The sequence below is a fragment of the Porites lutea genome, chromosome 14 (assembly GCF_958299795.1).
Source record: "Porites lutea chromosome 14, jaPorLute2.1, whole genome shotgun sequence".
Taxonomy (NCBI): domain Eukaryota; kingdom Metazoa; phylum Cnidaria; class Anthozoa; order Scleractinia; family Poritidae; genus Porites; species Porites lutea.
In genome coordinates this window covers 12,367,570-12,380,883 of record NC_133214.1, presented here as the reverse complement: position 1 = coordinate 12,380,883, position 13,314 = coordinate 12,367,570, and the positions used below count along the sequence as shown (strand labels likewise).

At 39.5% G+C, this 13,314-nt stretch overlaps 1 protein-coding gene across 1 annotated transcript; it reads left to right on the top strand.

Annotated features, from left to right (window-relative positions):
* Positions 1–239: 239 nt before the first annotated feature.
* Positions 240–4,724, top strand: LOC140923945 (uncharacterized). Its single transcript, XM_073373960.1, has 2 exons — positions 240–314; positions 1,847–4,724. Exon 2 carries the CDS (start codon positions 1,860–1,862, stop codon positions 4,722–4,724), a length of 2,865 nt encoding a protein of 954 aa, XP_073230061.1. The 5' UTR covers positions 240–314; positions 1,847–1,859.
* Positions 4,725–13,314: the final 8,590 nt, after the last annotated feature.

Below are 13,314 nucleotides of genomic sequence, written 5' to 3'. Positions count from 1 at the left end.
TGCTTAGTCTCTAGAGGCTTGCTTTAGATTTTCCATACATTTGTCTGTAATTTTTCCCGGCACTTTCTTACAGACAAATGTACAGAAAATTTATAAAAGTGGCCCTAGGTCGTCTAGCGCATGTAATACCCTCAATTTTTTTCCCTACTGATCCTTAGAAGTGAAGCTTGTCTGAGTTTACAATTCATTGCTTTTTTCAGAACAGCCGTTCTACGGAAATTATTCGACATTGGATTCCTACACAACACTGTAATTTCTCACGCGTTTGACTACTCGTCAAGATGCGTCGAAAACGATGACTGTAAACCGTGAAGGTCTATACCAAAATGAATACCATTAAATGAAAATTGTTAAACTAATTTGTACACACATTTTATGCAAATTTACCCAGATTATTATTTAAACATATATTATAAGACAAGATTATTCCACTGAAAGTGATAATATCCCGTCCGTCGCTATATAAAAGTCCACCATTCATTGCAACTTAAAAGACCCATGTCAAATGTTATGCCAATGACAACCGAAATATATAAGCTAGCTAACTGGGTTTCAGACGTCAAATTCAGTCGAATAAAATAACTTTTGCAAAAGCAGTTTCGTCAACTTGATAATTGCCCCCGCAGGGATTTCGCCCAGAAGGCGAAATCACGAGGAGGCACCCTAGTAACTCGCGCGTATATTAAGGAAACTACTTACAGTTGAAATATACAGTCAGTATGCCAAAAATCTCGATTTGTTTGAACAGGGACCGCTAGGAATCGGTAGGTAATGATGACGTTTCTACTGTTTGCGCCCGCAAGTACGCAAATGGTTAGGATGACGTAAAGACAGAAAATCCCGAAGGGACCCCTTAGGTAGATTTTTTGACATTTATTGTGCAGGCATACTTCGATACTCTTTTGCGTTACGTGTTATCATTGACATTCTGTGGAGCAGTTGTTTTGAAAGTTATGGACCAAAAGACACTCGTTAAGCGCAGATAAAGTTATAAGGTGCGTATAACTGTATACATATATAAACACTTGGAGAGTTTTCCAGATACGAGTTCACAAATCGATCTTTGATTGGAAACCTTGGCAGACACTCTTTCCTCTCTTTGACCGGAATAAGACTCAGCCCCAAAACAAGCAAGACAAGTGAATAACGGCTAGCTTATCACTAGCAGAACGATGGACAATTACAGAAACTCGCCGACAATCAAACTCTGTGCTGACTTATTCTCTGCTCACAGATGTCCTTCCGCTATAAAGTTTTACATAAGATTAGAATCCGCGAGCGTGAATTGATCAAACGTCCTTTTAATTTATAATAAAGGCTTACTTTCCGGCAAATAAAATTAACTGAATGTTAAAAGTGATAGAGAAATAGCGAAAAATTCAACTTCTAACTAAATCTTTTCTTATGGTTTAGAATAAACTACTCTCGAAACTGAGAATGTTTTGATCAAAGCTGTGTAAATCGAACATGAACTGTGCATGGAACCTTTTTGCGTTTCCTATATTCATCTCACCTATTGTGTGGAATATGCGTGAAAATCTTCATTATGAATCGGACGGGTATATTTCAAAAAGCTACTCAACGAGCAAGAATACTGTTGGCCGACAATATAAACAGAGCGGGGGCAGCTGTTGTGTCAACTACTACTAGTTTAAGAATTGAGTTCAGCACAGCTGTAGCACGGTGGTTAAAACCAAATCTTTCTACTGGCGCGGCTATGTCGAATTTAGTGTGACTCTTTGAGTTCGGCACGGCAGTGACGCGGCGTTTGAAATGGGCCATATATACTTCTATTGGTGTTAGGCTGGTTCTCATTCAAGTTTTGTTTTCAACTCATTTTCACCAGATCCTGCACTCGAATGGAGTACACTTCAGAGCAGTTAAACTATTTCAGAATATGTTACATCGCCTTCAACTTGGTCCCCGAAGCACTTCGGGAGGTCTTCAAACAAGAGTGGAATTTCCTTTACATGACGACTCCGTTTGGGAAATGGGAAGACATTCCACAAAATGGACACGATTTCTACAACAACGAGACCACAAAAAGCCTAAAAAAGAATGCTCGATATTTAACGACAATACAAAAAGGAAACACGGCAGAGTGGGACTGCAGTTGTCTAATTTTTGCAATCTTGTATTCGGATACAATTGGCACCACGCTGAGTGCGGCAATCAGAAAAGAAGTTGATGATCTCCGACAAGTTAGAAATGATATTTCTCACATGAATGACGCTGAACTTACAGATGCTGAATTCCAGAATTATGCAGCAAGAGTGCTAGTGGCATTCACGTCTTTGAAGCTTCCTCTTGATGACGTTGAGATTGTTAAAAACCAGACCAGCTTTCCCACAGCAGAAGTAAAAAGCTTGAAGATGCAGGCTGGTAAACTCAAACATGATTTAAAAACGAAAGATGAGGAAGTGAAAAACCTAAACTCCGAATTGCAATTGACTCAAAACAAATTGCAGAAGAAGCAAAAAGTAAGAGAAAGTCTTACTCAGGAAATCAATTCCACAGTCGAATCTTTCTGCAGTCTCACATTAAAGCCATCACATCAAATCATTAGACGTTTGGGCGATGTCACGAGAATCACGAAAAAACTGGACGAGCTTCAACACAAAAACAAGAGAGCCGTCAGCACCATCTATTTATCAGGGATACCGGGCTGTGGTAAAAGTCAAATTGCGCGTCAAGTGGGACAGGGAGTCTTTGACAGAAGATTAAGTGAAGGTGAAGGCCTAGCATTTGTTGCAACCTTGAATGCAGAAACCCTTGACTCACTTGCCGACTCCTATTTCTGTCTAGCTAGACATCTGGGGATTACGGAATACGCTTTGACCAACCTAGCGGTCTCCACAAAGGGCGAGCCAAGAGAAAAAATTCAGGATTTAAAGCGTTTTATTACTCCAAAGATGAAACAGTTCTCTTACTGGCTGATAATTATAGATAACGTCGTTGACCTACCCTCTGTTCGTTGCTATCTGCCCGCGACTGGCAGTGAAGAATGGGGCTATGGTCAGGTGCTCATAACTACTCTAGATACCTGGTCAGTACCCTCAAATGCTCCTCATACATATCATGAGTCTCTTAACCAAGGCATGGATCCAGATGACGCATTGGATCTGTTATGGAAAGTCTCACAAATGTCAAATCAAGATCAAGCAGAGAAGGTAGCTGAAGCTCTTGAGTATCAGCCACTTGCCTTAGCAGCTGCAGCAGTTTACGTACAAACAGTTGTCAACCATGGTTCTCCCAATTATGGTTGGAGAAAATACCTAGAAACGTTTGAGAACAACGAACGTGAAGCCAAAGAAGAACTTTTTGTGAAACAGAACATAGCATATCCGCAGACAATGTCTTCTTCCATAAAACTGGCCGTAACAAGAGTTATAGAAAGCGATGACATTCTTCGTGAAGTATTTGTTTTGTTTTCGCTATGCGCATCTGATTCTATTCCAGCTGAAGCTGTTGTTGGCTTCGTTAAATATCGTACCACAGAGCAAGCAGAAGAGTTCATCAGAGCTAAAATTCAGAAATCCTCCTTGATATCTTATGTATTTGACGAAGACCGCACTATCACTTATTTCAGAGTACATAACGTCATTTACGAGGTGTTGAAGTCAGTTACAACGTGTGGCCGGGACTTGACCTATATAACTGAGTGCCTTTCTGTTTCTATTACTATTTTTCATTCATTGATAGAGACAAACAAAAATCTTCTACAAGCTAGTGGGAAAGTGTGCGTAAAATTAGACAAGATTACCCATCATTGTAGACAGCTATACCTAGTTTTCAGAACTACTTTTACTATCTACACAGAATTATTAGATAAGGAGTTATCACATTTAATCACCCCTGGTGATTTAGTTTCGTGGCTTTCCTCGACTGCAGAAGTCTGCTGCCTCCTAAATAAACTATCAGATGCTTACTTCTTTTCAAAATCATCATCTTACTTTTTAGATTATCTTAATAACGAACCGAAGGATAGACTGCTAAGGTCAGATCATTTCCACGTACACGGCAATGTATATAGTTCCATTGGCCAGTACACCCAGGCTAGGGAGTACCATGAAAGGTCTCTCACCATTAGAAAAGAGATTTACGGCGAAGACCATGAAGACGTAGCGGCAAGTTACAACAACCTGGGAAATGTTTACAGTAACCTTGGTCAGTACAGTCAGGCTAAAGAGTGCTATGAGACGTCGTTGGCCTTCTTTACAAAAAAAGATCACGGTGGACACCATGGTCATGTAGCTATGAGCTACAACAACCTCGGAAATGTTTATAGTGCCCTTGGTCAGTACAGTCAGGCTAAAGAATACCAAGAAAAGTCTCTCGCCATTAGAAAAGAGATTTACGGTGAACACCATGGTGACGTGGCGACTAGCTACAACAACCTTGGAAAGGTTCACAGTGACCTCGGTCAGTACAAACAGGCTGAAGACTACCATCAAAAATCTCTTGCCATCAGAAAGGATATTTATGGTGAACACCACGGCGACGTAGCTTTAAGCTATTACAATCTGGGAAATGTTTACAGTAACCTTGGCAAGTACAGTCAGGCTCAAGAGTACTATGAGAAGTGCCGTGCCATTAGAAAGGAAATAATCAGTGAACTCCATCAATGGTCGACGATCAACCGTCTATCAGTCGGAGAGAATCCTCTCTCAGTTAATTGTGACGTTGGTCAGTACAGCCAGGCTCGTAGTTCACAATTACATTAAAGCCATCGTTAAACGTTTAATTTGAAGCATGCATTCCTCGGTCTTGTGCGACACACGCTTTCGTTAACCAAGTCCTACTAACTTTGTTAAGACGATATCTTCAAGAAAACTAAAAGGGTTGGTTTTCTGTTATGGCGTCGCTAAATCGGAACTCTCAATTTTTGCTCTTACGTCGGCGGATTTAAGTTGCATAACCGGATTGTTGTTAGAATACAACCTTAGCAAGCTTAATAGAGAGAACTGGGACCGAGTAAGAGTTTATGGAGGAAATTAAGACTGCTAAATTACAACTAGTTAGAACTGAAAAGTGACTTCTTAGAGGAAGCGGAAATCCACAGGAACATAATCAGATATTCAAGTATTCAAGAAAAAACATTACGCTACCTAGTGTACGTTAATTTAATTTTGAAGTACTACAAATCCGTAGACGTATTTATAGGGAGAAAAATATTTGCAACGCCCAAACATACTACATGTAAAGATAATTCAAACACGCGAATTTTGCCATATGTTAGTGTTCACTATTGGGGTCCAAAAAATTGCAAAAAAGGAAAAGGTTTGTGATATTGAAGTAAAAAATAAGAATTCTCGTCATTTGAATTTTTTTGAAATCATTAATAATAATAGAGTACGGTCTCTCAATTCGTGGGGAATTTGCGTTTATCCTAGAACTGGGGTGGTGCATCATGTTTGACCCTACACATTGAACAATAAATTGACTACCTAATAGAAGTAAAACCTGTGACATAGCAGCTGCCACTAAGTTTCCACTAAAAATGGGGTTAATAGAGTATCCTAAGGAAAAAATAGCTGACGTCAATCAGGCATCTTTTCAAAGTTTTTTCATAATGAAAATGCCTTTGGCTTGCGTGTCCGATTACGACTCTGCCCGTGCAAAAATTTAACCGAAATCTCGGCGAGATTTGTATTTTCACAGAGATCTCGCCTAGATCTCGGCGAGGATCTCGCAGAGATCTAGGCGAGATAAGCGAGATCTCGCCGAGATGACAGAGATCTCGTAGATCGCGTTAATCCGGACGAGATCTCAGCGAGATTTGTAATGTCTCTGAGATCGGGACGAGATCTCGTCGAGATTTCTTAATGTCTCTGAGATCGCGGCGAGATAAACGATTTTTCGCCGAGATCTCGCCAATAACTCGGCGAGATTGAAAGGTCGAAAAATTATCTCCGACGCATACAATGCATCCAAAACGGCTACGTTACACGCGAAAAACCGCGAAAAATTGCCGCATGGAATCATCCGAAGACTGCATAGTCCTTCTTTTGTACTCACTATAATTTAGCCACGATTTAAATTTAGCGACACTTAATCTGGTTCATTTTAATTTAGCGATTTTTAGAAAATTCGCTAAATTCGCTAAATTAAAGTGTCGCCAGAATTTCATGTAATAAGGCAGCTACAAGGGGAAAACGTTTCTATGGACTTTCTAGGCGTACACTTCCAATAAGTGGAAACAAGGGGCCGAGTGAAGAGGCCTCATCCCTGGATTCTGGCTGTTTGCGGAGCATCCTTGATTCGTTTTTTCTGGAATTTAATTCAGTAATCTTGGACTGCATACTTTCTTTCAAATCTGAGTTTATTTTTTTGACGTTTCAACAATACACTTTTCGTTCTACGATCTAACTCAAGGTAAAGGCCACAACACACATGAGTTAGCCTGCGTGCACATCAGCGACAGAATTTCTATAGTGATGACGTAAATCACCAATGTTTACATATTAATAAATCTGGTAGTTATGAGGCTCTAAATATAAATTTTCATCGATTTTGTATCTCCTGGGGTCGGTTGTTCAAAAATTGGATAGGGCTATCCACCGGATAAATCGCTATCCAGAGGATAAGTATTACGAACACCAATTGGGCTATCTTTTGGATAGCAATTTATCCAATGGATAGCGCTGTCCATCCAGTTTCGACCAACTGGCGCCTGGTCGATTATAGTAAGTTTTTGTGTTCTTCTGCGAGAATGCTCCAAATAAACTCCAATGCTTTTTGTGAAGAAGAATATCCCGTGTGAAAAACCTCCATGGAATTCCATGGATTTCCATGGAAAATTCTCCATGGAATTCCATGGAGGATTAGGACATCAATTTCCATGGAATTCCATGGAAATTTCTCCATAGATTTCCATGGAGGATTAGGACATTTCCCATGGAATTCCATGGAAAACATTAGCACAACAATTTCCATGGAAATTCCTGCATCGACATTTTCCATGGAATTCCATGGAAAAGTTCCATGCAATTCCATAGAAACTACTCCATCGATTATTCCATGGATCTCCAGGGAGTTTCATGGAATTCACAGGAATTACACATTTAAAATATCCAGTGAATCAAATGGAATACATAACAGATTTTGGTCCACTGCAATTTATCTGATCAATAAAAGGACCGCATAAACCTCTTTTTAAAGATATTAATCAAAAGTTAACATGCTTTTGGTGGAAAATTTGACATACTGTAGCTAAAACAAATTAATGTTTACTTGTGACTATATACATTGCAGTTTAGAACGCAGCAATCATATTGAAGTAGCTTAAATGAAAAATTTAGATTTAATATAAAGCAAGGAATCTTGGCCTGGTGTTTAAGAAAAGTAACAGGCGAACAGATGCATAATTGAGAGAAAAAAAATAAGCTAATACTTGAATGCATAAACCGTCAGTATGTAAGACTTAAACATCGCTTTATTTAATGCCACGAAAAAGCGAAGAGCTACTTATTTCCTCGATCAGAACCATGGTATTTAGTTATAGCAAAGTCCTACCTAATCCTTGGGAAAAACGGCGTCAGCCACAATTATAATTTATCAGTCTCTTGTACAGTTTTTACGTAGCAGGCATGAAAATTCTAAATATGATATTTCTTCTTATACATCGGAGCAGTCCATCGAAGTACAGTCTTCGATTTCTAATTCTGCCAGAATTAGTAACTATTTCGAAGGATTCCAAAGGCAATTTGCAGGAAAGACCACATTCATATCTGTATAAACAAAAAAAGATGAAAACTACATATTAAAACCGATAAACAGCACCCGAAAAGTCACCCTTCTAAATCTAGCAGAGACAATCGAGCGGACGAATTCAGTCAAGCAACCAAACACGAGTTGTCAACATATTAAGCTTACCTTCCTCTTTTAATGTGCGATCCAGCTGAGTCATTGTTCAATCGAAGTTGATTTGAAACAAGCCAAATGTAAGCAACCTAACAAGTGATATTTTGCGCTGAAAATAACATCTTTTTCGGATGCATTCATTGTACAGACAATCCGTTTACACAACTCTGTCGTACTGCACAGAAGTCCGCCTAAAGATTCGAACCAAGAAAACTGATCTTCTACGCATTTCTATTGGTTCAAGAGCCCCACGTGATCGCGTAAGTCACTAAGCGGGGAGGCCTGAACGCCAGTTCAAGCACCAAACATGGCGTCAAATCACGGCACGATCGTGGAGATGTCTGTCTTTAAAGGCTTTAAATTGTGGTCCCTTTCAGAGTTAATTGAACTATTCCGACACTGTCGAAGAGTAAAGCAGTGAGAGAAAAATATTGCATTGTTCGTCCAGGTGAGGGAACCTTTGAAAAAAGGCAGCAGGCCTATTCATAGTCTGATACACAGCCGTTGTTAGTGTCGTCACGCAACGCTTCTCCCCACTAAAAACGGCTGTGTAGCAGACTAGCCTATCCATGGATGCGGCAAAAAAACTCTAATATTGCTTGTGTAGGTTCGCCGAAATACTCCATGCAAAGCAATCTCATCAATCAGGTTGGACTCGAGTAACAGGGAAAATCTTAGTTCTCAACCAAAAACACTTCGATACCGAGAAGAGTAATATGTGCCTAGTGGGATCATTTTCTACTGGCTATTTAAGTACGGGACCCGTACATCGTCTTGTATTTGCTATTCATACGGGATTCCGACTAAACTGATAAGGGCTATTAAAGCCCTGACTCGAAACGGTTAGCTTCCAATTAGGGTGAAAAATACTTTTGCATTGTCTGTGTAATTTAAACTAAATGCACTATTTTGCTTTTAGAAAACTTCCAAATGTTTCCTATTTTTCTATTCAATAAAAAGTGCAGACTTGAACATGTGGTTAACGAGTTGATGAGTTGCTTGATTTCTGAATTTCTATGGATTTTCTCATACAAACTGCATGGTATTCTATCGAACTCCATGGACACGCTATGGCATTCCATGAAACTGCATCGGTACTTCAGGGAACCCCATGGCATTCCATGGAACTCTACAATATTCACTGGAATTCCATGGACCTCCAAGGAAACTCCATGGAATTTCATGGCATTCCATGGAACTCCATCACTACTTCATGGAACTCCGTGGAACTCCATGGCATTCCATGGAACTCCATGGATACTCCATGGAACTCCATGGCATTCCATGGAACTCCATGGATACTCCATGGAACTCTATGGCATTCCATGGAACTCCATGGATACTCCATGGATACTCCATGGAAGTTCCGTGGAATTCCATGGATTTCCATGGTTTTACATGGAATTCCATGGAATTCCATGGAGGTATTTCACACGGGATACTCCACGAATATTGGCTGTTTGGTGTAGACTCATCGCGTTTACATTTAATGTTTGTGACCGTTTGTCTTTTGTCTGTCGTTCCTCAACAATAGCTAAAACAATGTAACTACTATGTCGACCAATCAGAGCTCGTAGCCAGATTCCAGACATAAAAATTCTGTCGCTGAGTCGCAGATGCCCCTCCTGTTGCCTGTCGAAACGTTCCAAGAGGCAAGGAAAGAGGAGAGATGGCTATTCTCAGTTCGAAGGCTGCACATGCGTCACAATAGTTCAGTACGGTCTCAGTTCATTGCTCATGTTCTACAACGATTGGTGTATGTACGAGTTGTTTGTAAATAGGCCACTTGCACTTAGAAGTCACGTGACCAATGCTTCCTTTAAACAATGAGTTGGAATCTTGCTGATGCCAAAAATTGACAGAGCACATAAAAATTATCTTACAACCGAAATTTGAGAGGAAACGCATTTAAGGGTGATATTTTATGGCACTTTGACTTTTCAACAAAGTAGTATGATTTGTATTGGTCGCCATTTGGAGGACATACTCTTGCCCTCCAACATGGCGGCCAAAACTACTTTTTACTTATATCTTGTTGAACGTTTGATAGTTACGCTTAGATGTGCTGTAAACGTTACCACATCATCTTTTCAACATTTCCTTGAAGTTTGAGTGCAAAATTTGGGTTCATTTTTAAAAATCTCCTTTTCGTCACGTGACCAGCTACGAACTTACTCAATTTAAGAAAAAGGTGCGGGTTTGAAAAACCAAATCACTATTTTTTTGTTATGACATGACCCACTAAGCATTTTTTGAAGGCAAAATTATATAACTTTGATTTTAATAAAAACGATGTCACATGACTAATTAGTGCAAATGGCCTATTAAAATGGTCCATACAAGAGTGCAATACTGTTGTTGCCTACGTCCTTCTTGGTTCTTATAAAACAATACCTGTCTGGTAAAACAAGTGTGGGCATGTCTTTTTCGGTTTTTCGGCCAATTTTCTTTTCCCTTGGAGATTCGAAAAATCGACATTACATTATACTACGTTTTGCTAAAAATATCTTATTAATAAGTAATTAATACTAGAAGCTATAGCAATTAAAGATATCAATAGGAGGCTCCTCTATACCCTTTTACCAAATCAGTTACTAATTCCAAAAAATTATTTCAAGTCGGCGTAAAAATCGAGTAATCCGTGGAAAACTGAGATTCGGGAAAAAACACAGTCAACTGTTTAAGGATTGATGTTGTTTACGCTCCAAAGTTCCTTGAAGTCTCAATCAAATGTAGGTGGTTTTAGGAAGACTTATAATCACCCAAACGCCGTTCTGGTAGGTTTTAAGGCCACAATTTATCTTCCCGAAGAAAAGGCCTATTTGGGCCAAAAGGGTGAACTACCAAAATAGCCTCACGACAAAAAATCAGTTCACACAAGACAGTCACGTTTACTAGTTCACAAAGTACGTTCAAATCAATTATCTTCATTCATTATTTGTTTATTGTTAATTGTTTTGTTTGCCATAAGATGTACAAAGCAAAAAAAAAAAAAATCTAATTATTTAAACTCTCATGGCGAGGAAGCCCAAGGGAAGCCACTGGGCTTATAAGGAATGGGCTCCCTCAGTTAAATAATTAGAACAAAATATTATCATAATTACACATGGGAAAATCAAAGGCAGAGCTACAGTAAATCTTAAAGAAAATATATTAGATATTCGTACTAATCATAGTTCTATGTTAAAAAAAGCGAAATGACAAAAGAAAGAAATGAAAATAAGAGAGCAAAGGTAAAAAAAAAAAAATACACACACACACACACACCCACACACACACACACACACACACATATATATATACACATATATAAATCACTATTTATGATAAGAGGAATGCTTTCAGCTTACAGCAAAAGGAAGCTGTACTTGTTGCATTACGAATTTCAAAACTAAGTGAGTTAAAAAATTTAGGACCTTGAAAACTGATGGAGAACTTTCTTATATTAGTCCTGCATTGTGGTAAATAAAAAAGCTCCGAACTTCTAGTGCCCTAAGAATGCACTTGGCGTGTCACCAAAAACATGTTATTGAAGCTGTGAGGAAGTAAGCCAGATCTGTATTGATACATAAATTTTCCTATTTGAAGTTTGTAGATAGCCTCAAGATTCAGAATTTTTAAATTTTTAAATAAGGGGTCAGTGTGAGCAGTGTTACGCTTGATTCCAAAACCGCTTTCACGTACGCGGACTGTCCTTAAGGGATGGTCAATTAGTAAAAGTCCCAATCTCACATCTAGCAGGAAAAAAGGATAGGGACCCTCCAATATGCCTGGTAACTGTGCTTAAACTTTACATATGCATGTTTTGCACACGTTTGCGTCAAGATGCTAAAGCCTTATGGTACATGTATTTTCACTGTTAGAATAGCCAAGGATTCTGCCTGAACGCAATGCTGGTATCCTCACAACACCCGAGGGCATTACACAGAATCTTCTTGAAGTCTTGGTGGGGGCGGGTGGGGGAACGGGGGAATCCTTTTGCCTATTTAAGCCAGCTGTCCCGTGTTTTCGGCCTCCTTTGCCAAGTAACGCCGTTGTTGAGGCCTTATGCGCCTTAACTGGCGCGATGAGACATGATGATGATGATGAACGCCGTTCTTGACAAAGGTAGATTTTCTGACCCTCCTACCTCCCCTTCGGCGCTGCGTATCCCCCTCTTAGTTCTCAAATCAAATCAAATCAACTTTATTGGTACATCCAATTAAAATGGGTTTTCACATACCAATTACAATAAAATCTAATATGAACAATAGAAATTCAATATAAACATTTGAAAGTGAAAAAACATTACCATACTATTTAAAAAATATAAAATATGCATAATTACACCTATTGAGTGTCAATGGCTTAAAAACTCGTCAAGGGCACGTCCTTTAATCGCATTCTTAAAAACATTAAATGACTCTATGTTTACTAAACTTTCTGGAAGGTCATTCCAGAGCTGAACAGCCCTATATGAGAAAGATCGCTGACCTGTTGCTGATCGAAAAGATGGTACATGAAGTTTATCTTTATTCCTAGTATTTCTAGTTCTCTGTCTCACGACTCTCTGCCTTTGTAAAATCTCGCTTCCATAACTTAGTTTCGCAAAGGTAGTAAGTGGTTATTCTGACAGTGGAAACGGTTTACTACTTGTATTAAAAACAGCCTCGTATTTTTAGTAATAAATAACATTAAATAGTCATTATCCACTCCCCTTATGGGGCTTTTCAGGGATACTGAAACAATAATTCATCAAATGGAACATAACATGCTTACAGATCCCAACTGGTAGGAGGCGAACCAGTTGGCTATTTACAAGCGTGGCCGAGGATTTGAACCCGGGACTACAGTGATCAAGTCCAGCTAGCAGCTGGGGCGGGACTTGAACTCGGGGCTTCGCGATTACAAGTCCAGCGCTCTAACCGCTCGGCCACGCTGCCTCCACATTTTGCTTTAATACTCGTATTCTTTCCAACCGAGATACCTTACGAAGAATTAAAGACAAAACGCTGTTAATATTAAACCCAACCTTTCGGCAATGCTGCCTTCGTAAGGGAAAATTTCGTATTTTAGAAGACAGCAAAAGCTAACACTTTTGTGCGTATTTCGAATGCATTGTTAGTTGCTGCTGTTCACCTGAAAACGAATGAATTGAAGACAACACCTCTGAATAATCAGAGGTTCTCTCTTACACGAAATTTCCGCAAAAAAATTACCGTCCGCATTGGAGTTGGCCTTTTGCGCAAGTCATCGGCTTCCCCCAGGGGTAGGAACCCCGGCTAACCAGGGGAATATGTCGTGGAATACAAATGGATGGATCGGATTCTCTGCCCCTAGGGAGGGGAAAATTCACGACATCGTTTTAAGTTCAAAGGAGAGGGGTTGGGGAATTCAAAATTTTGTAAAATCGCAGACGGCAACCACGAGCACGCGACAGGGATTCCCGCTTTCCTTAGCTCAGAAATAGGG

What these genes read in the sequence shown, in the direction of transcription:
- LOC140923945 (XM_073373960.1), top strand. Translation starts at nt 1,860, where the DNA reads ATGGAGTACACTTCAGAGCAGTTAAACTATTTCAGAATATGTTACATC.